Source organism: Myodes glareolus, chromosome 6 (assembly GCF_982192425.1).
Source record: "Myodes glareolus chromosome 6, mMyoGla1.1, whole genome shotgun sequence".
Lineage (NCBI taxonomy): Eukaryota > Metazoa > Chordata > Mammalia > Rodentia > Cricetidae > Myodes > Myodes glareolus.
Window position 1 is genome coordinate 15018425 of NC_142031.1, and position 24116 is coordinate 15042540.

Here is a 24116-nt window from a genome sequence, read left to right on the forward strand (position 1 = left end):
ATGCACATCTGATGCTCATGCATGCACACAGTTAAGCTATGTGAACATGCACTCAGTCCTTCCATCCACATGTGCGTGCACACATAGCCCTCACACACATGTGATATTCACACCCATGTCCGCATGCAGACAAAAATCCTCTATATGGTATTCCCACGTATACACACGGCAGTCGTGCAGATGCACACCTAACAGCAATGTGCACTCAGTACTCCCATGCACACATGTGACCCCTACACGTGGAGTACACACCATACTGAGCTGCTGAGCTGATTGGTAGAGCATACCTCAGCACAAAGAGCATAGCCAGGACTCAGGATCTCACTATTATTTGCCTCTTGGGTGACTCCAGGCAAGCCCCAGAGCCTCCATTTCCTCATCTGCAGAGTAGGGTAACTGCCTCAGAGTAGGCCATGGGCTTGACAGGGACAGGCTCAGGGAACTGGAGGATGCTGTGCTTCAGCAATTGAAGAACTCACTGGAGGCTGGAGGGAGACAAGCGTGGGGCTTTCGTGTGAAGTGGGGGATGGGGTATAGCCCCTATATGCTGGTGAAAGGGCCGGGGCCGGGGAGGCCTGGGAGAAATCTTGTTTGGAAGTTCCGAGTCAGCACCCGAAGCCCATTACTGCAGTCCACAGGGGGTGTGGGGGGCATAGATCCTCTTAGCAGAGAACTGAGAGTCGGGAGAAGGAGAGGGGAGCAGTGGTAGCTGGCTGCCTGGGTGGGGGATTTCTCAATTGCTCTAATCCCAGCTGGAGAGAGGCAGGGGAGCAGCAGGGGGGAATGCTTGTGTGTGTGTGTGTGTGTGTGTGTGTGTGTGTGTGTGTGCATGTTTGTGTATGTGTGTGTGTGTCTGTGTGTCTATGTGCTTGCGTGTATTGAGATTGGAGGCGGGGGATATAGATGAATAGATCTGCACTGGAGAATGTGGATGTGAGAGGCTGTGGTGTGTGAGAGTTAAGTGTGGATCAGTTTGCCTCTGTGCGGTATGTGGATGACTCATGGCCTAACATGTGTGTGTGTGTGTGCATATTTGCGTATGTGCATATATATGCATGCACATGTGCATGTGTGTGTGTGTATCATGTATACTCCGTGTCTTTGCCCAAGTGGCCCTGGCTATGTTTTGAGGCTACCTGTGTAACAAGCACTCTGATGACTTGAAGGCGTTTGGTACCCGCTGGTGTCACCTGGGGATGTTAAACAATGTTCCCAGGATCCAGGCAGGTGACACCAATGAACAGCGAAGAGGCAGAATGGAGACTGAAGAGTAGTTCTGTTCCCCTTCCCTGCTCAGTCCACCCTGATGGCGTGCACCTGGACCCAGGGCTACTCCTAGCTAATCCAAGTCTGGCTTAGTTCCTGGTCCTTCGAGACATTTTTTGCACAGCCCCAACAAACCCTGTCTTCCATTCATGGCAATGGAACAGGCTGTCACCTCTATGTCCCCACTCTGGCCTGGCCACTTTCAGAAGTCATAGTGATGTGTTTAGCAAGAGGATGGAGCTAGATCTGAGGCTGTAGGAGCGGTATTTTGTGTGCCACATCAGAGGGTCCTTTATGACCAAACATAGTCTGACGGTGGCAGTGGGAGTGGGGGATGGGCAGTAAGCCCTTTACTAAAATGTGCATGCAGAGGTAAAAGGGTGTTCTTGATGGTGAAGCAGGAAAACCTGCTTGGGGACCAGAAGAAAGTTACCCCATCTGTGTGACTATACGTGCCTGTACCAAAGTGTGAGTTTCCCAGCAACCTAAGACTAGGAAACCTCATAGACTTGTCCCAAATCCTCTCAGTCACCTCCTCTCTAACGATGAGTACCATCATGCCTGAGGGGGGTGTGGCTTGCTGAAGTGCCCCCCCCCCCCGCTCCCCTTTGGAGACTGCAGCCCGCTCCTAGGTAGGATGGACCCACCGGAGGAAGCATAAAGACAGAGCTGAAAAGGACACATCCACCCAGGTGGCTGTACTCTCTAAGGTTCATTTCCATCTCAGGGGGTCCCAGAGTCCCTCCTTGCTCCTCCCCTTTAACCCAGGTTTTAGCAGAACCAGCAGGGAAGAAGGACAACCAGGCTGACTGGATGCTCTTCACATTAATGCTCTAGACAGCTGAGTTCAGCGTTATTCCCATCACAGAGATGAGAAGACCAAGGCCTAGTAGATTAAAGAATTTGCAGTAGGGGTAGTGGTGGGAGAAAGTGTGAGGGTCAGGGTGGGGGCAGAGTGGGCTCAGTGACATGGTCTCCATCTAAACTAAAAGACTCACTCATTCCCGAAGTAGGCCCAGTGCTCTGCAACTCACGGTTACTTTTAGCTACACAAGGAGTTCTGGGGCAGCCTTGGACTGATCTGGTAGGACAGTTGAGTGTTCGAGGCTAGCCTGGGCTACGGTGAGACACCTTCCAGTCTCCAGGCCTTTCGGCCCTTCTGCCTTTAGCTGGTCCAGAGCCCTTGGGGAAAGAACTGTAACAGTCTCCAACCTGCAGCTGGTCACGGGGACAGGGGTGGAGTGGGGTTCTTTGACCTAATGGTAACCCTCCCATTACCTTCTCAGTCCTGAGCCCACCTCCTCCCTCTCCCCACCACCCAGAGCCTACCTACCACACAGCCCTGGTTTAGCTATGACACCTCTAATTTCAACTCTGCTCCCCAAGCCATGCTGGGTTATCACAGAGGGTGCAGAGCTCCAAGCTCAGGCTCTTCGGTCCCAGGCCCTGGGGCCAGCTCAGGAACGGAGGGAATTAATTACATTCTACCGTCCCCTTTTAAAGTAGGGGAGCGCGTCGGGGCGTCCACGGAGGAGGGACTGCAGAGCAGAGGCTGTGGAAGGAGGGGCACCCCTGAAAGCAGCAGGCCTCTCCCCAGGGGCGGAAGCGGGTGGGTGAGGCTGGCCCCTTATTGATTTAGCCAGGTCTGGGCTGGGACTGATTTGGGGAAGGGGGTGGGGGTGGAGTGCGCGCGCGCACGGTGGAGTGGGGGGGGGGGTTGGTGGTGAAGGGGGAAGAAAGGAAGAGAGAGGAAGGTAACGCTGTCAGTCAAGCTGATGGACAGCCCCGAGATTTGCCTTCAGATAAAACCTTACAGATGTGGAGGTCGGTATTGATTTTGAGTTAGTAACGGTACCTTACCAAGAAGTAATACATTAGTGAAAGCAAGGTCACCAAGATAAAGCAAACCCCACCCGGGAGAGGCCTCGGCATTCCTGAGGGGGTGTACATTACCACATGAGACCAGTACTTCCTCAAGTTCAAAAGTGTGCCGGCCCAGACCTCCGCTGGGCCCCACTGTGGGCAAGATGCTTCCAGCTTCGGTGACAGAGGGACTTCCTGCAGAGGTCCCCAGGGCTCTGCACCCTCAGTGCTGGGAAGACCCCCAAAACCTAGCAGGAGCACCACCTGAGAGATTGAGACCCAGGCAGAGACCCTGGAGTGGCCACTAACGAGTTGCATGAAATCCATTCCCTGGTGCCTCAGTTTCCCCATTTACAGATTAGGGGTAGAAAACCCATTTGCCTGAAACCATTGGCAGCAATGACTTGATACCACCCTGGCTGAAGCCTCTCCTCCATGGTAGCTGCCCGGTTCTCTTAGGTTGTGCCCTGTCTGTTTGCTGGAAAGGGGCTCTCGGGCAGATGAAATGGAAGCCATTTGATCCACAGGCCTCCAGGGACTCGGAGCCACCATTCACACCTACCCCAGATGTGGATTTGATTTGATGTTCCAGGCCAAATCCCATTGAGCAAATCCCATTATAGGAAAAGCTCCCTGGGCCGAGCTGTCTGTTAACCGGCAAGGTTCAAGGCCTTCGGAGCCACTGGGCACCACACAAACCCCTTCCTACAAAGGGCTGTGGGAGGCCTTATAGCTCCCAGGTCTCCTCACCGTGTAGCCCTGGCTGTCCTGGAACCCACTATGTACACCAGGCTGACTCCGAACTCTCAGAGCTCCGCCTACCTCTGCTACCCAAGTGCTGAGCGTCCAGAATCATGCTCCACTTAAAATATTTTTAAAACAGAGTTCATAAAAAAATTCTTTAAAAAATTATTTTTTTTAAAAAAAAAACAGAGTTCATTACTTTTCATTTTATGTGTGGGGTATGTGTGTGCCTCTGTGAGACTATGTGCAACATGTACATGCAGGTGCCCAAGAAGACCAGAAGAGGGCGCTACAGTCCCTGCAGCTGTACTTACAGGTGATTGTGAGCTGCCTGATGTGGGTTCTGAGAATCAAATTTGAGTCCTCTGCAAGAGTACTCAGCCATCTCTCTGACCCCCTCCATGTTGACCTTCTGGCTGTTTCTTAAGCTTATTGGGTGTGCTCTCACCCTGGGGCCTTTGCATTTGTAGATTCCCCTATCTGGAAAGCCCTCTGCTGAGTACATCTTGAAATGACTGGGTGTTTTGGACTTGGAGGATATGAACACTCGAGACAGGTCTTTCCTAAACCCCCTCCCACACATCTCCCCCCCACCCCTCTGCCTACTTCGCTCTGCCACCCCATGCCCTTCAGGGTTTCATCCATAGTGTTTTCCCGTAGTCCAGATTCTACTTTGTGTCTGTCTACTTCTTTGTTGCCAGCTTCCTTCATTAAACTGACAGCTCCAAGAGGGAGTTGGGATTATCCTTCGGGATGTCCTAGTGATTGGCTTAGGGTCAGGTGCATGATAAATGCTCAGTAAATATTAGAGCCTGGTGTGTGGATTCAGTGAGCCCTCTGAGCTCACTGCGGGCTGGAGCCGCGAAGCAGTTGAGAGCACGTACTTTGTGCCCATTGCAGCCTTCCGCGACACATTTGTTGAATAACAAATGAGCACATGACCGTTCTTGGCTTTGGAGAATACAATAATGCGGGATCGCAAAGGGGCCTGAGAAACCGGGCTCGCAGAGAAAGGTGTGGTCACAAGAAGCCCTTGCTGGAGCCCTGGCTAGTTCTTGAGTGACCCCGTCAGGTCTGGGCACCATGTGTGTGGGTGTCTGTCATAGAGAATGTGCACGCATGGGGTCTGTGGAGTACTACCTCTTTTCCCTACTCACCCTTCTCCGTTCTACTTCTCCCACATCTTTTCTGAGCTGACAGTTTTGGTAAAGGGCAGGATTGGAGACGAGCTGAGCCCCAACCTCCTCCAGGACCCTCCCACCCCGATGTGTGTTCTGAAAGAATGGAAGGGGGCCGCGGAGTCTATTCCTGCAGCCCAGGCTCCCTATAAGGGGGAGTGAGCTCTGTTTGTAGGAGACAGGATGAGTGACAGTGTCATCATTTAGGTGGAGAAATGGGGTCTTGATTAGGAATCAAACACAGCTGGGAATGGAGTGGAGTCTCCCAGGCCTGGATCAGTTTTAGAGTCCTGAGTTCACCCTAGAATCCCTATACGCCCCCCACCACACACAGCAGGTTTCCCAGCCTTGAGGACACCCATCTTGAAGATCTGAACACCACAGACCCAGGTCAGGGTTTGGCTGTCGTCACATCCCCAAAACCCTATTGATCCTGCCCTGCTATTGATCCTGCCCTGCCAGAGATGTCAGAGGCAGGGTGAGCCTGCGAGCTTTGCAGACAACTCAGAGTGGTCCAGGTGCCCACCACACAGCTTCACACATCCCTTTCACACCTCCCTGAAGACTCAGAATATCTTTGCCATCTTGAAGGGGTCCACAGGGTTCCACCCAGCCTAAAGATCCCACCAGCAAAGCCTGTGGGCAGCTGCTATCCCCTTCTCCTGGCTCTGCTTAGGGTCAGGTACCCGGTTCACAAAGTCCAGGCACCAAAAGAGGTGCTTCTCCTCTTCTACTGGTTCCCCCAAACAAGATAACTACTTCCGTAACCATGGGGTGATGCCCTCCAAAGGGCCTTGGATGGGACAACTTGATCCTTGGGAATCTGTGGCCGGTGATCTGAGCCATGAACCGGGCCCTAGCCTGCTGGCTCCCTGGCCAGCTGTGAGATCTCTGTGGACTCCCCTGCTTTTGCCTGAGAAATGGGTTCTCAGCTCTGTCCCACAAGTCTCCACAGTGGTCCAGATTGGGGACTGTCATGCAGATGAGTGACTAAGAAGAGGTGTGAAGGGAGGGACCGCTGAGGAAGCCTGTGAGAACAGGACCCTGTTTCTCGGGCTCTTAGCCAGGTTCAAGGCAGAGCATGTCCCGGACAGAGTTCTCTTCAGCCTCCCAGCCACCCTCTGACTCAGCCACCCTCACAATCCCTTTCCATGGGACTTCAGGAGACATGGGATTTCCGGGCTGCCTACACCCCCTCAGTTACACAGTTGTTAAGTATGAGAGCCCTGCCTCCATCCAGGGCTTGAAAAACCTGTGTGTCTGCCCTTGACCTGTTCTGCCTCATCCTGTGCAGGACAAGTCATGGGGAGACAGATGTCCTCAGAGGGGTCTGGCTTCAACTTTTCTTGGACTGGAAGCTAGTGTTATCCCTAGAGACAGGTGAAGAGGTCATCGCCAAAGCTATCTCTATCAAACCCCTCAACGTTCTGTGCTGCGAGGGTCTTTGCTTATTGCCCAGACTGTTTGGATCCATTCTTCTGCTTCAGTGGGCAGGGGCCAAGACTCCAAAGTTCCATGGCCTTCAACCTACGGCATGAGACTAGGCTTGTTACCAGTATCTGTTGAATGACTCAGTGAGCACCCCAGTGCTCCAACATTCATTCTTCAGGCTGAGTTCCTAGAGATTGGTCTGGGGTGGGGGGTGGGGGTTCTACTGCTGAACCAGGACAAGCAGGCTCATGGATGAAGGCCAGAGACAGCAGAGATGGGTCAGTGAGTTAAAGGCTGCCAAGCCTGAGTTCGATCCCCAGGACCCACATGGTGGAGGAAGAGAATGATTTCCTTAGGTTGTCTTCTGATCTCTACATGCATGCTATGACATGCACCCCCAACACACACACACATGCAGATACACACACACAGATGTGAACAAGTAAAATATTAAAAGCACGGGCTTTGTGCTTTGGTGTAGTAGAGGCAGGAGCCCAAAGTCCAGAGAGGTTGAGAACATTACAGTCAGCATGACAATTGTGTGGGGCTCATGAAGCCAGGAGGACCAGCCTCACTTCAGTGTGTGTGAAGATGGGCATCCCAGTCTGATGGGGGAGGCACAATCAACTAATTAACAGAGGGAAGCTCTCTGACTGATGAAAGAGGCATGATCATCTAGTTAGAACTCTAAGGAATGCACACATCAACTCAGGCACAATTCCACCATTCATTCACCCCTTCAGCTGATAGGCCTAGGGTGTCCATTATCTAGTGAGTGCATTTGCTCATTCATGCATGCATACATTCATTCATTCATTCATCCATCCCTTCAGCTGATAGCCCCATGGTGCCTTTTACCTAGTTAGTAAATTTATCTTTCATGCATGTGTCCATTCATTCATTCCTCCATTTAATTCATTCAGTCAGTCATACATCTAGCTGATTGACCCAGACTGCCCTTTGTCTAGTGAGTGCCCATTCACTCACTCTCTCACTCATTCATTCATTCATCCAACTGATGGACAAACCTTGTGTGGTTAGCGTGTTTGTTAGTTCATAGACATATACACCCATTCATTTATGTGGTCATCCATCTCTTCACTCCTGTAGCTGGTAGGTTCAGGATGCCCCTTTGTGAAGTTAATACATTATTCATGCGTTTAGCCCTGGTTTATTCATTCATCTGATAGGCTCAGAGTGCCTCTTGTCTAGTAAGCACCCATCACTCGTTCAGCCAATAGGCCCAGGATACCCATTATCCAGTTAGTGAACTTACTTGTGCATGCAATCATTTATTCATTCATTCAGCAGAAGGCAGAGGGTAAACCCCTCGAACTAGGCCATAAGCGACAGAGAAGTGACAAAGGGCCTGCCTTGCTCCTGGAGCTCCTGATAGGAAACCGTCCCTTGGGCCCACATTTGGGCAGGGAGAACACTGAAGACCAGCGCCCATTTCCGACACAAGCTGTGACTCTGCTGAGGTCTGTCCTGGACCTCTCGGTCCGGTCCTTTCGTGACGGTGCCCTGGAGTCCAGCCTCTGGCACTACCTGTCTCTCCTGCAGGTGATGAGCATCCTCAGCAACCCGAGCGCGGTGCCTCCACAGCCCCAGGCCGACTTCTCCATCTCTCCGCTCCATGGAGGCCTGGAGTCTGCTTCTTCCATCTCAGCCAGCTGCAGCCAGCGGGCCGACTCCATCAAGCCAGGAGACAGCTTGCCCACGTCCCAGTCCTACTGCCCACCTACGTACAGCACCACTGGCTACAGTGTGGACCCTGTGGCTGGCTACCAGTATGGCCAGTATGGCCAAAGTGAGTGTCCCCTTGTTGCCCATCTCCAGTGGGCTGGCTTATTCCTGGGCAAGGTGGTGGCCAGGGTGGAGGGTGTTTCTTTCTTTTAAAATATTTAAAATTATCTTAGTTTATGCGCATGAATGTTTTGGCTGCCTGTGTGTCTGTGTACCACGTGCATGCAGTGTGCCGTGGCCAGAAGAGGGCATCTGATCCCCTAGAATTGGAGTGACAGATGTTTGTAAGCCATGCCATGGGTGCTGGGAACAGAGCCCAGGGCCTTGGCAAGAGCAGTCGGTACTCTTAACCACTGAGCCATCTCTCCAGCCCTCATTTAAATCTTAAAATAAGCCAGGCAGTGGTGGCTCACTCCTTTAATCCCAGCACTTGGGGGGCAGAGGCAGGTGGATCTCTGTGAATTCAAGGCCAACCTGGTCTACAGTGTGAGTTCCAGGATAGCCAGGACTGTTACACAAAGAAACTCTGTCTCAAAAAAACCAGGCAACAACAAAAACGAAACTTTTTTTAAAATTTAGTTTTATGTTATTGGTGTTTTGCCTGTATGTATGTCTGCGCAAGGGTGTTGGATCTTGGCGTTAGAGACAATTGTGAGCTTCCATGTGGTTACTGGGAATTGAACCAGGGTCCCCTGGAAGAGCAGTCAGTGCTCTTAACCACTGAGCCACCTCTCCAGCCCCTACAATTTTTTAAATTGTGTGTGTGTGTGTGTGTGTGTGTGTGTGTGTGTGTGTGTGTGTGATGGTGTGTGATGATGTATGTGAGAGGAGGCATGGACTTGGACCTGAGTGAAGGTCAGAGAACAAATTCGGGGATTTATTTCTCTCTTTCCACCTTTACATGGGTTCTAGGACTCAAGCTCAAGGCTGTGTTTCACCCTTTGAGTCATTGCCCAGCCCAGATGTCCCTTTCACGGGGAAAACAAAGTCCTTAAAGGAAGCAGAGGTGTCCTAAGATGTTCTGAGCTGCCCGTCCAACCCGGCTCACCTCTGAGTGAGACTCTCACTTCCGTCCCGAGAGCCACAAACATCCCTGCATTTTCTAAAGGCCAAACTTTAAAATATAAGTAGAACGGGGCAGGATCATTTTTATTAACATATTTTAATTATATAATTAACCCGATACACCCAGAGCAGGTCACTGTTTCACACAGTCAACACCTGATCACCCAGGAAGCAATCTATCTTCTTGTGTTCAGACTGCCTTTGAAACTTTGTTGTTCTCTGTTAGTGACACTGGGGCCCAAACCTAGGACCTTGCCCAAGCTAAAGAAGAGCGCCACCACTGGGCTACATCCCCAGTCCTCTATTTACTTCTTACTTTGAGACAAGGTCTCCCTAGGATGTCCAGCCACACTGGCCTGAACTCACTCTGCAGCCCAGATGGGACTTGAATTTCTGTCCTTCATCTTAAAGTTCATGAAGGGGCTGTTGGGGACGTGGTACTGCACACCCAAGTCCTTCTAAATAGGCTTGTAAGTTTTCAACCATGAAACAATGAAATTAAAGATTAGTTTTTGAGTTTGAATGACATAAAACTGACATCTGAGAGTCTGCTCCACATTGCACCAGGGTCAAGTGCGGGACAGCTAGCTGCATGTGGCGGTGGCATGAAGTGGGGACCATACAGTGGGGGATCTGATTCCCTCTTCCCCATACGTATGGGGGAACGGCTGTGTGTAGAGCTCTGTCTTCTGCATGACTCCCCCATCCCCCAGGCTCCAAGGTTTCACATACCCATTCCAGCCATTGTTCCCTTGGCATCTTGCGGACCCTCAGGCCAACAACTGGGCAAGATGGGCTTGGCCACAACCTCTGGCTGCCACCTGATGGGGCCAGCAGCGGGGCAGGCCCAGATAGGATGGGGGAGCAAAGGTCACAGAGCTGCCCTCCTGCCACCTCCCAGCAAAGGCCTCACCTGCTGGTGTCAAACTAATCAGGAGAGCGTGTGGAGAGAGCGAGGCCTCCAGCCAGAGGGCATCCTCTCCTCCAGCTGCCGCCTGGCCCTGCCACACTGACCTCTGCTTCCTGAGGCCCCCAGCCCACTCCAATCGCATGGCCTTGGCCTCCACGGTTAAATGAGGGCCAGCTGTGTGGACCTCTACCTCCCATGTGCCTATGTGCATGCTTGCATGTGTGTATGCATCACAGGTATGTTACAGTCCAAGTGTCTGTACACAGCTATGAACAAGTGATGTGACTTAAATGATTCAGCAGCTGCAATATGAATATATATATGACCACATATTTACAGATAAATGAGTTGCCTATAAGTGTGTAAATTTGTGATGAACATAGTGTTTACATTTTTCTTTAACTATATGCAAATACATACAAATGACCATTCTGTATACCCACTGGTACCTGTATATGGTTTTGCATGTATGAGCACACACGGGCACACATACATATGACAGACAGCATGTGTTTGACAATATGCACACATTTAAATTTTCATAGGTGGGTTCTTATGGGCTCGTGTGTCTATATATGTGTGTGTGTGTTGACATGTGTCTGTATCCTTTGTGTACAATGAGTATGCAGATAAACATTGTTGTGTGCAGTCGTGTATTTTTGGTGTGTGCATGTGCATAAAGGTGTCTATTACTAGGCATGCTTGGGTGCTTGCATGGTTGTGCTGTTTGTGTCTGGATGTGTATATGCTGTGTCTGAGTATGACTGTGTATGCAGTTTTATGTGTGACTGTGGATATGTGGGATATGTGGATATGTGAGTGTGAATCCACGTGTGGGAAACAGATTTACATGACCATCTGTGAACAGGATGCACCCATGTGCACAGAGCCTTCCAATGGGTCCTGGGTTGACCTCCTGACCTAGCACATGTTCCCAGCCCAACACGTGACACACATGCTCTTGATAAAACTTTTGAGAGCGGCAACAGCAGCAGCATGGCCGGCCCCAGGCAGGCGTTAGTCACACCCGGAGCCTGGAGCCCCTGCCCTGCTCCAGGGCGCCTGCCCAATTCGGAAATAAAATTAACCCCAAAGTCGGCATGGGAGTGGTAGGGGAGGGGGATCAAAAGAGAAGAGGCCCAGGAGGCCAGAAAGGAGAGGTAGTTGCCCTCCCTCTCCTTCCTTGCCCCTCCCCTCCTTTCCCTGCTCCTCTGTTGCTGCAGGGCGTCCTAAGGACTCCTCTTGGGCCATCTTCTCTGGCCCCACCTAGACCCCACTCACTGAGGCCCCTCTTCCACCATGTGCCCCAGCACAAGATACACATCCAGCCTCAGCTTTCTCATCTGCAGGTTGGGTCTGGGAGCAGACAGATCATCTCAGAGGTTTCCTGTCATGCCATCTCCTTTTCTGTTGACATTCTGGAACAGCCCAAGAGCATGTCACATTCCCATTAACTACCTGCTGACATCCCCAAGCACACACGAGGCCAGGTTCCCTGATCAGCTTGGAAAGTCACGCATCCTGCACACACTTCCCTGTATTGGTCCTGACCCACCTGTCACCTGCTGACTCTTGCTCCATGCTTGAGTTTAGCCCCCGCAGCGCTGTGCGAAATGTGTGCTTATTCACAGTTCCTAGGTCCTCAGCTTGGTCGGATGAGAGAAGGAAGTAGCGTTCCCAAGGTCCCACAGCAGGGGGATTGTGACTCAGCTTTTCAGCTTCACACCACAGGTAGTCTTGTGCAAAACCTTTGGTATTGATTGGTGCACACTTGTTCTCCCGTGTGCAGACTCTGTGTGAGTGCCACTAAGCATGTGCACAGAGGCAAGGCATAGCTGTGCAAAGTGTGTGTGCAGGAAGGAAGGAGAAGTGACTGCTAGTTGAGCATCTACTATGGAGTTGACATCCTAGCTGCACTGCCACACGGAGCTGTATGTGTGGTAATTCCCACTGCTCGCTACAGAAATGGCATCTAGAGAAATCACCTGCCTAAGGTTTTGGTGGGTGAGGTAGCCTCGCCTGCATCCCAACCCTCCCTTTCAGGCGTCCTTGGAACATGGACCTGACCCAATGCCTGTGCAGCAGAACCCTCCCCCGTCTCCTCGGGCCTCTCACCTTCCCAGGGACACCTTCACACCTTCTTTTCCAGCTCTGGCCACGTCCATCCATCTGCCCATCTCTCACCGTCCCTGGGGTGGGTGGGGGCAGGAGGCCAGGGACGGGGCACATGGTAGATTAATATGGCCCCAGTGTTCCCAGAGGCCAGGGCCACACTAATGATGGCGCTGATAGAACGCAGGAGTGTGAAAAGAATTTTAATAGATCTGACAACTCTAATAAGAATTTGTGTCTAGAAGGGTCCTCCTCTGGGGCCGCTCGCTGACGAGGCATTGATGGCTGAGATTTGTTTACGGGTTGGCATTGCTGGCCCATCTCCTGCCAACTCCTGATTAATGTAATTGGAGATGTTCAGAGCCCAGGCGGGGTGTGAGGCAGGAGAAGGGAAACACGGAGGGACAGAGGGACAGCGAAGGCTGTTGACAGAGTCCCTAATGAGGAATGTCACCTTCCTGCCTTCTCGCCAGCCCCTTGGCTCTACCCTAGGAAGAGGCAAGCAAGTCCTACAGTTGGCCCCTTGGGTGCTCTGGAAATTGCCAAGGTCAGCAGGAAAGTTGCTGAGAAAGCTCCTACTGTGTGCTGGGGGAGGCCAACCAGGGAGCAGGCGTAGAGTAGATAGAGGTACCAGAGGAACAGTTCTTTATTTTTCCTGCATTTGCGTGTGTGTGTGCTCACGCATGTGGAGTTGTGCTCATAGAGGTCAGAGGTCAGGCTCAAGCATCATCCTCAGACATTGTCCGTTTTGTTTTTGAGACAGCAACTCTCAATGGCCTGGAACTTACCAAGCAGGCCACCAGGCAGACTGTCCATCAAGCCCTGAGGATCCAGTTGCCTGTCTCCCCAGCATTGGGGTCCAGCTTTTCTGCATGGGTTCCAGGGATCCAGTTTTCACGTCTGCACAGTTTTGTCCACGGAGCCATCTCCCCAGTTCCATGGCTGTCAACTTAGGCTCCTCCAGGCCTCTTGTGGAGTGTTAGTCTGGACTAGCAACTGTCTGTGCTTCAGTTTCCATGTGCATGAAGTGGGAACTGTCCTGCCCGAGGCACAGAACTCATGTCCCCTAGTACACAGTAAGAGCCAACTAGGTGTGGACTCTGCCTTTGCTGCTGTCCCTCCCCAGGGACAGACCCCAGAGCCCATCACAGCGGTAACTAATGAGGTCATGCCAGAGCCCAGCATGGCAGAGGCTGAGGCAAGGTAGGCCACCGCCTTCTGTGACAAAAGAAAGGTCACCGGAGGTGATGTGTGCCCTTGGTAAGTTCATGATGTTTACTGAAAAGGAAATGAGACAATGTGAGTGGGGAGCAAAGTACCCAGACCTGAGGGCCCTATGCACATAGAGGGTCATTTCCAGGGATGCTCCTATCTCAGGGTCGATTCCAGGGGCTGCTGGTGAAGCCCAAGGCTAAGGAGCTGCCACCAGGCTTCCTGGGTTTGAAAATATGAGAGAAAGCATCTGATTTTAGTGACAGTCCCCAAGGACCTTGGCTCTACCTCTGTCAAACTGGGAAAAGGGACAGCCATGCTACCTGGTTTGTAGAGCTGGAATGAGACCCAAAAGCATCCCGAGTACAGGGCTGGGGCAGAACAGCACAGGGTTAGCTCTTTGCAGCGTCTGGTTCTATCCCTTCTGTGCCTGTCACCCCTCTGAGAGGGTGGCTTACTGGTCCTTGCACCCTGGAACCCGAGGAGAAATGACTGTGTGGGCAGAGCTGTGGGGTCTTCCCAAAGCTAGAGCTGGGAATCCTACTCTGCTCACGGCTGCCTCTGCTCTACCAACCGGGAGCCTGGGGCTGAGTGAGTAACAGCACAGACCCTCAAGCCCAGGAACTCATCACAGGACTTCCTCCATTTACCCACCAGGAGCCTGACTAGCTGAGGCACAGACGAGATCCAAAGAGAGCCCAGAACATCCTTTAGAGTCTGGGATCTTGTCCTGAGCCCTCTGTGACAGTTTACAAACATTGTCGCCACCCCTTTGCAGATGGATAAAGAGATCTAAGAGGGAAGACAGTTTGCTCACAGTCACATGGCCAGGAATGTGGCCACCCTTGACCACCCCTCCTCCATACCACCATTAAAGGCCACATTTGTTCTGGGCCCGCACTCACAAGTGCCACGCTCTACCCTCGGAGGCTGGGTGTGTGGAGTCTGTTACCTCTCTCAGCAGTTCTTTGTCCAGATGCTATGTCCCATGATGCCAGCAAGGAAACTGAGGCTGAGGTGGTGTGCCTCAGATCACACTCAAGGTTGGTAGTCATGGAATCTAAATCTAGGTCATATGACATAGCTCAGCTAGTGAGATTGTCCCTCTGACCTCCCCGGCCTAACCATCAGGCTGTGTCCATCACCTCTCAGTTTTACCCTCCCCACCCCAAAGTGCCAAGCTTAGGGAAACACAGATACTGTCTCCAGGGAGCCCAGAAGTCAGGTGACAGAGGGAGCCTTGTGATGCTTCATGCACAGCTTCCCATCTTTCCTGAGTCCTCTGGGTCATGGCAGTCCTATAGGGCACACTGGCTACAGTCTCAAGGCCCTGCCTAAAAGGCAGCATCCTGCACCCTGGGAGGCTTAACCACATGCCTGTTGAGTGCCTTGGTCAGGACGGATTTCTTCTAGGGCTTCAGTCAGGACAGGTCTCCATGCAGGCAGGCAGTTGTAGCTGCATATGACAAGACACCTACATATGACAAGTCTCCCTCTTAACGTTCATAGGACCTGCGTATGCATGGGTGTTCCCATTTGTGCATCTGCTCACAAGGGCACATGGTTCACACATCTGTGTATGCTTGCTTGTGTGTGTGTATGTGTCTCAAATGGGCATGGATAGGCATTGTTCTGTATGAACGATCATGCTATACTCAGCATTACCTTGTGAAGACCCTCTCATTCCACTGGTCTCAGGGCACCTCCCCTACCACCACTCATGTTCCCACCTCATCCCCACCAATGCCAGCCCATCTTCACTGGAGCTGATGGGCTGTGGGTCTCAGCCCCCACTCTTTCTCCCCACGGCACCCTTGGCTCACTTGCAAAGCCGCCTTGGCTCTTGTTCAAGGGGCTGCTTGGCCTCGTTCATGAGCTGCACTCAGGGTCCAGCACAGGTCAAGAACCTTCATCCTCAGTGCCACCTGGACTCACTCAGCAGGGCTCACTAGCCTCCCCGTGGCCTGGCTATCCAGAGGGCTTGTGGGAAGTGAGCTTAATTCTCCACTGAACACTGGGATGTGTGTCTGTACTTGCCCACAGAGTCAGAAAGAGCTGGGAGAACAATAAGCTTTGAGTAAAGACCTGTAGAGCGACTGGAAAGAAGGTGAGGAACAGAGATCTGTGAAGACATCAATGGAGGAAGGAGGGATGGGGAAGGCTGGAGGGGTTTTAGGTTTAGTTCTGTTGCTGTGGTGAATACCCTGGCCAAAAGCAACTTAGGGAAGGAAGGGGTTCGTTTTACTTACAATAACATGTGATAGTCCAGGATAATGGGGAACTTAAGGCATGAATTTGAAGTCGGTCACATCACACCCACAGTCAAAAGCAGAGAGAAACAAAGGCACCCACACCACCTTCTTCCTTGCCTTTGGCTAGCTCTCTTCTTTCTTATACAGCTTGAGGCCCCTGCCCGGGAATGTGTCACCCACAATGGATTGGGTTGATTAATAATCAATTGGCAATCCAGACAGTTCCCCACAGACACGCCCACAAGCCAACCTGATCTAGACAATTCTTCCACTGAGGCTCGCTTCTCGGGTAATTCTACATTGTGCCAAGTTGACAATAAAAACTAGCCAACAGAGGATAAGGGAAAGATGGACAGATGGACCAGAGGATGGGATAAATAGAAAAATGGATACATAACTAGTATGGATGGAAGAACAGAAGGCTAGGTCGGGAGATGGATAGATGGAAGGGTATGTGTCCAGATGAGTGGACAGAATAATGGATGAATGGATGGGTAACCAGACAGACAGAGAGAAAATGGATGGATGGATGGATGGATGGACGGACGGACGGACGGACGGGAGGACAGACGATAGATGGTTGGAAAGAGGGATGGATGAATAGACATGTAGACAAAAGAATGAATGACTATAAGAATGGATGGATAGATCGTTAAGATGAATGGGTACACAGATGAATGGATGGACAGAAGATGGATGGGAGGACAGAAAGATGGATGGTGGATGGATGTACAGGTGGACAGAAAGGGTGAAATGAAAAAAGAACCTCAATTTCTAGAAGCTTCTCTCTCTTTCCAGCTGCTGTTGATTACCTGGCCAAAAACGTGAGCCTGTCCACACAGCGCCGCATGAAGCTTGGGGAACACTCCGCCGTGCTGGGACTCCTCCCTGTGGAAACGGGCCAGGCCTACTAGGGCCCCTGGGGCGACTTGCCCCAGCCAATGGCCCAGCCTAGCCCTTCCCAACCCCTGAGCTCCTCACCTCCGTTCTTCGCCTCCCTGGGGTCAATGAAGGCCAGGGAAGAAACCCTTTCTCTTCCCACAGGCGCCCCCCTGGAGACAACCAGTGTGTCATATGCCCATGGTTAGTGACCTAGAGTGGTCCCTTGGGTCTGCCCTCCCCACCCCCATCTCCAGAGGGATTCCTAGCCATCCTGCAATGATCTCCAGCTCACATCCATTTCTCAGTGTCGTGGCCTTGGTCCTGTCTCGGCACAGAGACTGAGGGTCAACCTGAACCAAGCACCTAGTCATCAGAGGAAAATGGTGCCAAAGACAAGGCCCTGGAATCTTTGGCCTCTGAGCCCTGGGTGCCACAGGGGCAGGTGAAGCTCATTGGGGTGAATCTCTTGCTTGGCATCAGAACTGCATCCCCTTTCACTGGACACTGAGATGAGCCCCCCAGGGTGTTCCCAGGAGAAGGCAGGCAACATCCCAGTTTTACCCAGGAATCCAGAGGACTTTGGTACTGTCCCCACACACCTCTGCTGGGCATCGGGAGGCCACGAAGAACTTCTACTAGGGGGCAGGGGGCACGGAAGCAGAGATGGCCAGCCATGGGCTATCCCAGAACACCAGGCCCCAGGTCCAGCATCAGGAGGTTCAGGACTCCTCAGCTGCAGTCTGCCAGAGGCTTGCCTGCTGCATCAGGGCCTAGGGAAGCCCACAGAACCTGTCGGTTTCCTCAATTGGTAGTAGAGGGGAAGATCTTGAGGTGACAGGAGGCACAAGGCAGACTCAGAGGGTCTGAGGGCCATCGCCTTCAAGTCCACACCACTGGAGTTCTGCACACCATCTTGCTGGCAACTGGGAACCTGCCTCACACATGCTGGTCCTCAGAAGGTGGGGGGCTCCTCTCCCAGCTTGTAAGGCTCTTGAAGCCACTGGATGCAGAGACCCTTCTCGGACCAGGCAAAACTGCTGGTCCCGCCCCCCCACACTCCTGAAAAGATGCTCCAGTCTCCTTGGCATCTCAGTGGAAGGCCATGTCCATGTCCTTTTCAGAGTGATACTTTTTCAGTGTTGGCTGCTCTCAGTCAGGAGGCTTCTGTCCCCTCACCAGACACAGTGCACCTGGGGCACTGTTTTTAAGTCACCAACCCTAGGCAGAGGAAGATGCTGAAAGTCCCAGCAAAGAGGACAAGGCACCTTCCTTAAGCACTCTAGGGGCTTCCTTGCACTCCACCCTCTTTTAGAGCTGGGTCTTTGGGGGAGTGGATTGCTCGGGCCCCCCAGTTCTCCTCCCTGGAGCTCTTCATCACCCCCTATTTATCAAAATTGTGCCCATCTTTACCCTATCCCTCACTATAATCTACACTTGGACCACCTCCATCCAGTGCTAGGATATCACAGCACCAAGTCCATGGACACTGGGTCTAATGGCTTGTCCCCACCTGTACACGTGAGGCCACCTGCTGGCCCAATCCATGCCTCCTGCCCTTAGCCGGCAAGACATTCCTAGAAAGAGGGGCTGCCGACTTCCTTCTGCCTGGGGAGCTGGACTAGCGAGACACTGGGACCCTCGTCTACACGAACACGTGACTGATGTGCATCTATTTCTCATCTTGAGAACCATCATCTGAAGCCTGTTCTGGGCCGTGACTAGGGTGGCTCGGATCTGTGGTTTAGAGACATCTATTATAACTGGGGACACACGGACTCTCTGGTAGCATCAAGCACCAAACAAGTGGGGCTCACCAGCTCTGTCCAGGTTCCAAGAGAGGTCTGGATAAGAGGAAAGCCACATTGCCCCTTGGAAACCCAACTTCCCTGTTTGCTGCTCACACAGCAGCAAGTGCCCCCAACAGAAGACCAAATGCATTTTCCTCCACATTCCTTGCACCCTGGAGGCCTGACTCTGGATGCCTCTGAATCTTCTTCCATTCACTGTGATTCAGAAGCAGGAACCTCAAGCAGGTGACGTCCCCAGGGCCCAGCCCCAGCCCAGGAGACAACATTCCAACGCTTGGACCAATCACAATGATCCGCCCATTAGGGCAAAGGCAACCAAGACCTGCTTGGGAGAAAACAAAATGACTTCTCATTCCATTCAATGCCTCTGAACATTCCCCAAGTTTTGGTATAACATTATACCAAGCTTTGGTATAAAACTGGACTTGTGTTCTGAGGGGCCCTTGGTCCCCAACAAATTTCCCCAGTGTCACATGTTTTTGTGTATCTGTTCACTCTGGTCTGTAAAACTCGGCCCTGTTTGGGCAGCTTGCAGCTTCACCAGAGAGGTGATGTTGTTTAGATGAGAGGCACCAGGCCTTTATCCCTTTGGGGTTGAGTGCAGCCTAGGACTTCCAGTTAGTAGGCCAGACCAGAAACACCCCTCATCCCTGTATATAGAGTCAATAGCAAGATAAGAGGGGCACCCTCCATGTCACCTCCAGTAGCTCCTGGTTCTGTGGAGGCCCCCCTGAACTCATTGTATGTTAGTTGGAAACGTCGTGTCGTGCTGTTCGTTTATAGAACATTGGCTTTTTATATATAAATCTATATACTTAAAGAAAAGGGGAAGGAGAGAAACCCCCACAGTGTGTGTTGTGCTAGTGCCAGGGACCATCTGTAGGGATTCGCTCATCCTGTGTTTTGGATTATGTATTCCAAGCCTTTCTTGGGTTCCTTCATTTTTTTTTTTTTGCCACCATCCCCTCAATTTGGTATTTCTCTCTTGCTATGAAGATGAAAGCAATGGTGGTAAGAACCAAGCTTCTGTTATCTTGTTTTGCACTCAGTTTACCTTTACCCTTCTTTTGGGGGACCAGGAAGAAGCAGAGGAAACAGAAGTTGGGAAGCAAGAGAGTAGGAGACAAGAATGAGGGGAGAGACAGGCTGGGGAGACAAGAAAGAAGCGTAGTTTTGCAGCAATATGACCTCGTGTAGATCCTCTATGAGGCTGGCGTGCTCCCCAGCCTCCTGGACCTATCTCTCCCTATTGGATACTTTTTAGGGTACAGAAGCATCCTCACCTTCTGCAGATGCACCAAGCCAAGACCAAATGGGGGTACTCAGGCTGCCATGTTGAAATGCTTCGAGACACCTGTGTATTTAATGTTGCCTCTGTCTCCACTGAGCCGGGCAGTCCCCTACTGGGAAAATACCCACACTGCTGGAGAGCATTTCTTCCTTCTAGGAACCCCAACATTGTTGCTTCAGCATTGGACTCAGCCATTTTCCTCCATGCGAAGTGAGTGTGTGTGCATGAGGGGTGTGAGTGGGACGTGCGCGTGTGGGCGGGTGTCTAAATATAATCACACCATAATTTATTCAGCTATATGGAGTAGTAGACTAGAAGGACAAACTGGTATTCGCTTTAACTACCTGCTGCTTGTAAGCGCTGCCTCTGTAACTCAGGCATAACTGTTATACATTAAAAGAAATTTAAAAAAAAAAGAACATGAAGGTTCTGTATTCTCAACCGACTGCCATCTTGTGGCTGGGGACCAGGATGTCTGGGTGCACAATGAGTTGGCGTGAGAATGTTTCTCTTGTACTCTGTATTGGTGGGTTTGTTAGAGAAACAGAACTGATAGAATATAAATATACACACACACACACACACACACACACACACAGAGAGAGAGAGAGAGAGAGAGAGAGAGAGAGGATTTATTAGACTGGTTTACAGGTTGTGGTCCAACTATTCTAATAGTCCTTTCCCAATAGAAAGTCCAAGAATCTAGTTGTTTTTCAGTCCATGAGACTGGATGTCTCAGCTGGTCTTCAGTGTATGCTAGAATCATGAAGACGTAGGCTCTACTGTCATTGAAGGAATGAACTTGCTTTTGAGAGTGAGGGCAAAAAGGCAAAGATCAGACACTTCCTGTTTTCATGTCCTTTATATAGGCTGTCACCAAATGGCATGGCCCAGATTAAAGGTGGGTCCTTCTGCTTCAAATCAATCAATCAAGAACAACCCCTCAGAAGTGTGCCCAGTTACTTGGGTTTTAGTTAATTCCAGATATAGTCAAGTGGACAACCAAGAACAGCCATCTTAAGTTTGCCCCTTGTCAACTCGACATACAATCATATCTCCTTTGGTACCAGGAGTGGGGTACATACCCCCACTGCATATGACCCTCTCCAAGTACCAAACAGCTGTTGGCATGCTGTGTGTGCCTCTTTTGTATTAATAAATATAAACACAAATGGATACATATAAACAGAGGTAGCTACTGAAGCATCTCTGTAGGCTTGGGGGAGAAGCCCCCAAACGCTGAGCTGAGAACCTTTGGTGGCTCTCACTCCACCTAGGAGAGAACTCAGAAGCTTCCCTAAGAGCAATGCCAGATGTCACAAGTATACTCTCTTGTCTGAGTGACTGGGAAATCCATGCCACCCCAAGGTACTGATTTCCTTGGATGAAATTCTAAACAGAAAAAGAGTTGTGTGGAAGTTAGAAATGGGGGAAGGCCCATGGGTCAGTCACTCCTGTTGACCTGAATCTATCTAACCAAGGTCAAGCTCTCTAGAGCAGGATTTGGAAGGAAGCTGACTATGCCCCGGGCCTGAGGCCGACGGAAGCTGCCTAATACCTTCTCCACAGAGAAGGTCCTGAGTTCCATACACATCCTTAATGTTGTAACTGGTACTCTCAAACACAGCCAATGGACACCCTTAACCTCTCAGTTAAGAAGATTTTGGGATAGTCAAGGCCTCCCCAAGTTCTACCCTCAGCTCTCCATCAGACTAACTGTAGGACCCGAGGCCATCCCTCCCCTCCCCCTTGGACTGGATCTTCATATGTTCTAGAAAGTAGACTAGATGGCTTCTAAGGACCTTCCAGGTTACCATGGGGATCCTCTGAGCAGAGACTGGGCTTGAAGGCAGCTTCCAAGATGCTGGTACAGTTCCGAGCTGTTCATCTTCAGGGATGGGAAAAGGAACCAAAATATAAGATAGCAAACCATGGACCCAGAGAACTCCCTGACACACTCCTGGGAAGCCTTCCTAGTGGTCATTCTTTCCCTGACAACTTTTGTCTGTGTTCCATGGAAACTGAACTGAATGGTCTTCAAGAGGACACACTGCCATCCAGCACAAAGTCAGATTTCCTTGTATGGAGCAAAGGAAGAGGTAGCCATTGGACAGATACTTGTATCTGTCAGCTATTTCAGTGATAATGCCACATAAGATAGTGATCTGACTGCACTCACCCCAGTGTGAGTCCATTCCCAAGTCATTCCTTGACTGAAACTGACTAACAAGGGACAAAAGATTGCTTAGACAGAAGACACATGGAACCTCTGAGGTGGGAAGGATGCCTAGACAGTCACTAGCCCAATCTCAATTGCTGCATATCTGGTTGTCTTAGGGTTTCCATTGCTGTGAAGAGATACCATGACCGTGGCAACTCTTATAAAGGAAAAAAAAACATTTAATTGGGTTGGCTTACATTTGCAGAGGTTTAGTCCATTGTCATCATGGTGTGACTGGGTGGCATGCAGGCAGCCATGATGCTGATGAAGGAGCTGAGAGTCCTACATCTTGACCCACAGGCACTGGGTGTAGCTTGAGCATAGGAAACTTCAAAGCCCACCCCTACAGTGACACACTTTTTCCAACAAGGTCATACCTACTCCAACAAAACCACACCTTCTAATAGTGCCACTTCCTTTGGGGGCCATTTTCTTTCAGACTACCACCCCAGTCTTCCTAAGAGTTTCCAGTATTCCATTCTGTCCCCTTCTCAGGCCATGTGACCTACTCTGAGCAGAGATTTACTTTCAGAATCCCAGCCACATGAACAACTGCTGCTGGTAGTGGGGCTTATTCCCCTGGAGGCTTCGGAGAGTGGGTTCAAATCTCTGCTACCCCTCTTGCCTCCCCTCAAAGAATTGAACTATGTTCCTTTGATTAGGACTCACTCTCGGGCCCAAGTCCCTTCTGTGTGACCAGAGGGAAGTCACTTTTCCTTAGCCGTCCCATCCTTCAAACAGGAATAAAGTCTGTCCCTCTGTCAGAACTACAGCAACAATGCCGTGGTTTGCTGGATTCAAACACCAACAGCTTGCAGTGGGCATGTGTGAGGGGGTGACCCTTGCCACTGCCCACAACCCCTATTTACAATCTTAGTCCTATTTTTGTTGCTATAGCAAAACACTCAAGATGGGGACCTTATAGAGTGGGTGTGGCTATCGTAACAGCTTAACGAGAAAAGGTGACTGCTGGTCACACCTGGAGACCTGAATTTGACCCCAGAGTCCAGGAAGGCGTGAACCGGCTCCACAAAAGTGTTCTCTGACCTCCAGACTTGTGCTGTAGCATAAACACCCACACATACATCATGCACACATTCAATAATTAAAAAAAGTAATTTGTTAAAAGAGTGGACATTGATTTGGCTCATGGCTCTGGAGGCTGGAGAGCCCAAGAATACAGGCTACATCTGTTCAGTGCCTGGAAAGGGCTTCCTGCCTCATAACAACATGGTGAGATGGGCTGTGTACCAAGGTGGGTGTGCCCAAAGGTAGAGCATTTGTCTAGCACGTGCCAAGGCCTGGCACCAATTCCAAGCACTACAAAGATATAGATGCTCTTCAGTTGGTCTTCTGGCCACTGTGACCCAATGACTGTAAAAAAGCTTTGGCTCACAGTTCAGAGGGCACCTGAAACAGTCCTCCAAAGCAAACCCTTACTTTCCCACCTCGTTTCTTCTCAGGCTATTTTACTGCAGTAACAGAAAAGTAATTAATACACATTTGGTGAGTCTCAAGTCCTTGTGATAGACTGTCTCAAAAAGTAGTGAATGGTGCCTGAAGTATGACACCAAAGTGGGCCTCTGCCCTCCACATGTGTACTGCACATGTATGCACACTCAAATACGAGAGCATGCATACACATGAACACACACAATGAAAGTCACTCTCAAGATCCTGTAGTTCTCCATCATGGTGGGCTGGAGAGAGGGTCCCTTACCAGCTCTAAAGAAATATTAGTGATAAGTCACATGGATAGAAATGGTTATCTCTACAAATTGGAAATCACCTTGGACAACACTAAGGAGAAGAAGACCTCTCTCCACAGTGACAGGGACAGAACCCCTCCAACCCCCAAGTGAGCTTGTAAAACTGGTTCTTCTCTCTGGAACCTTCATATGAGACCAGCGCCCATGCCCATACTTGACCACCACAGTCCAGATCCTCAGCCAAGGACCCTGCTCTGCTGAGCTCAGACCTTATGAGATGTTCAGTGAGTGCTGTCTGAGTACCTAACTTGTGTAATGATAGAGACTCCCACAGAGAGGCAGGGGATGCTAGAACCTGCAGGTCTGACTATATTTGTTCTGGAGTCTGCGAAGAAGGCCTATGTCTTAGTCAATGTTTCTACTGCT

General features: G+C 50.9%; 1 protein-coding gene across 1 annotated transcript; it reads left to right on the forward strand.

The window, feature by feature from the left end:
• The first annotated feature begins 4810 nt into the window (after positions 1–4810).
• LOC148121649 (paired box protein Pax-7-like) lies at positions 4811–20283 on the forward strand. Its single transcript, XM_087907539.1, has 3 exons — positions 4811–4887; positions 7910–8292; positions 16578–20283. Exons 1-3 carry the CDS (start codon positions 4811–4813, stop codon positions 16691–16693), a joined length of 576 nt encoding a protein of 191 aa, XP_087763665.1. The 3' UTR covers positions 16694–20283.
• Positions 20284–24116: the final 3833 nt, after the last annotated feature.

What these genes read in the sequence shown, in the direction of transcription:
- LOC148121649 (XM_087907539.1), top strand. Translation starts at nt 4,811, where the DNA reads ATGACCGTTCTTGGCTTTGGAGAATACAATAATGCGGGATCGCAAAGG. An exon ending in AACCGGGCTCGCAGAGAAAG is followed by an intron (nt 4,888 to 7,909) that starts GTGTGGTCACAA and finishes ACATTTGGGCAG; the next exon opens with GGAGAACACTGAAGACCAGC. An exon ending in GTATGGCCAGTATGGCCAAA is followed by an intron (nt 8,293 to 16,577) that starts GTGAGTGTCCCC and finishes CTCTCTTTCCAG; the next exon opens with CTGCTGTTGATTACCTGGCC.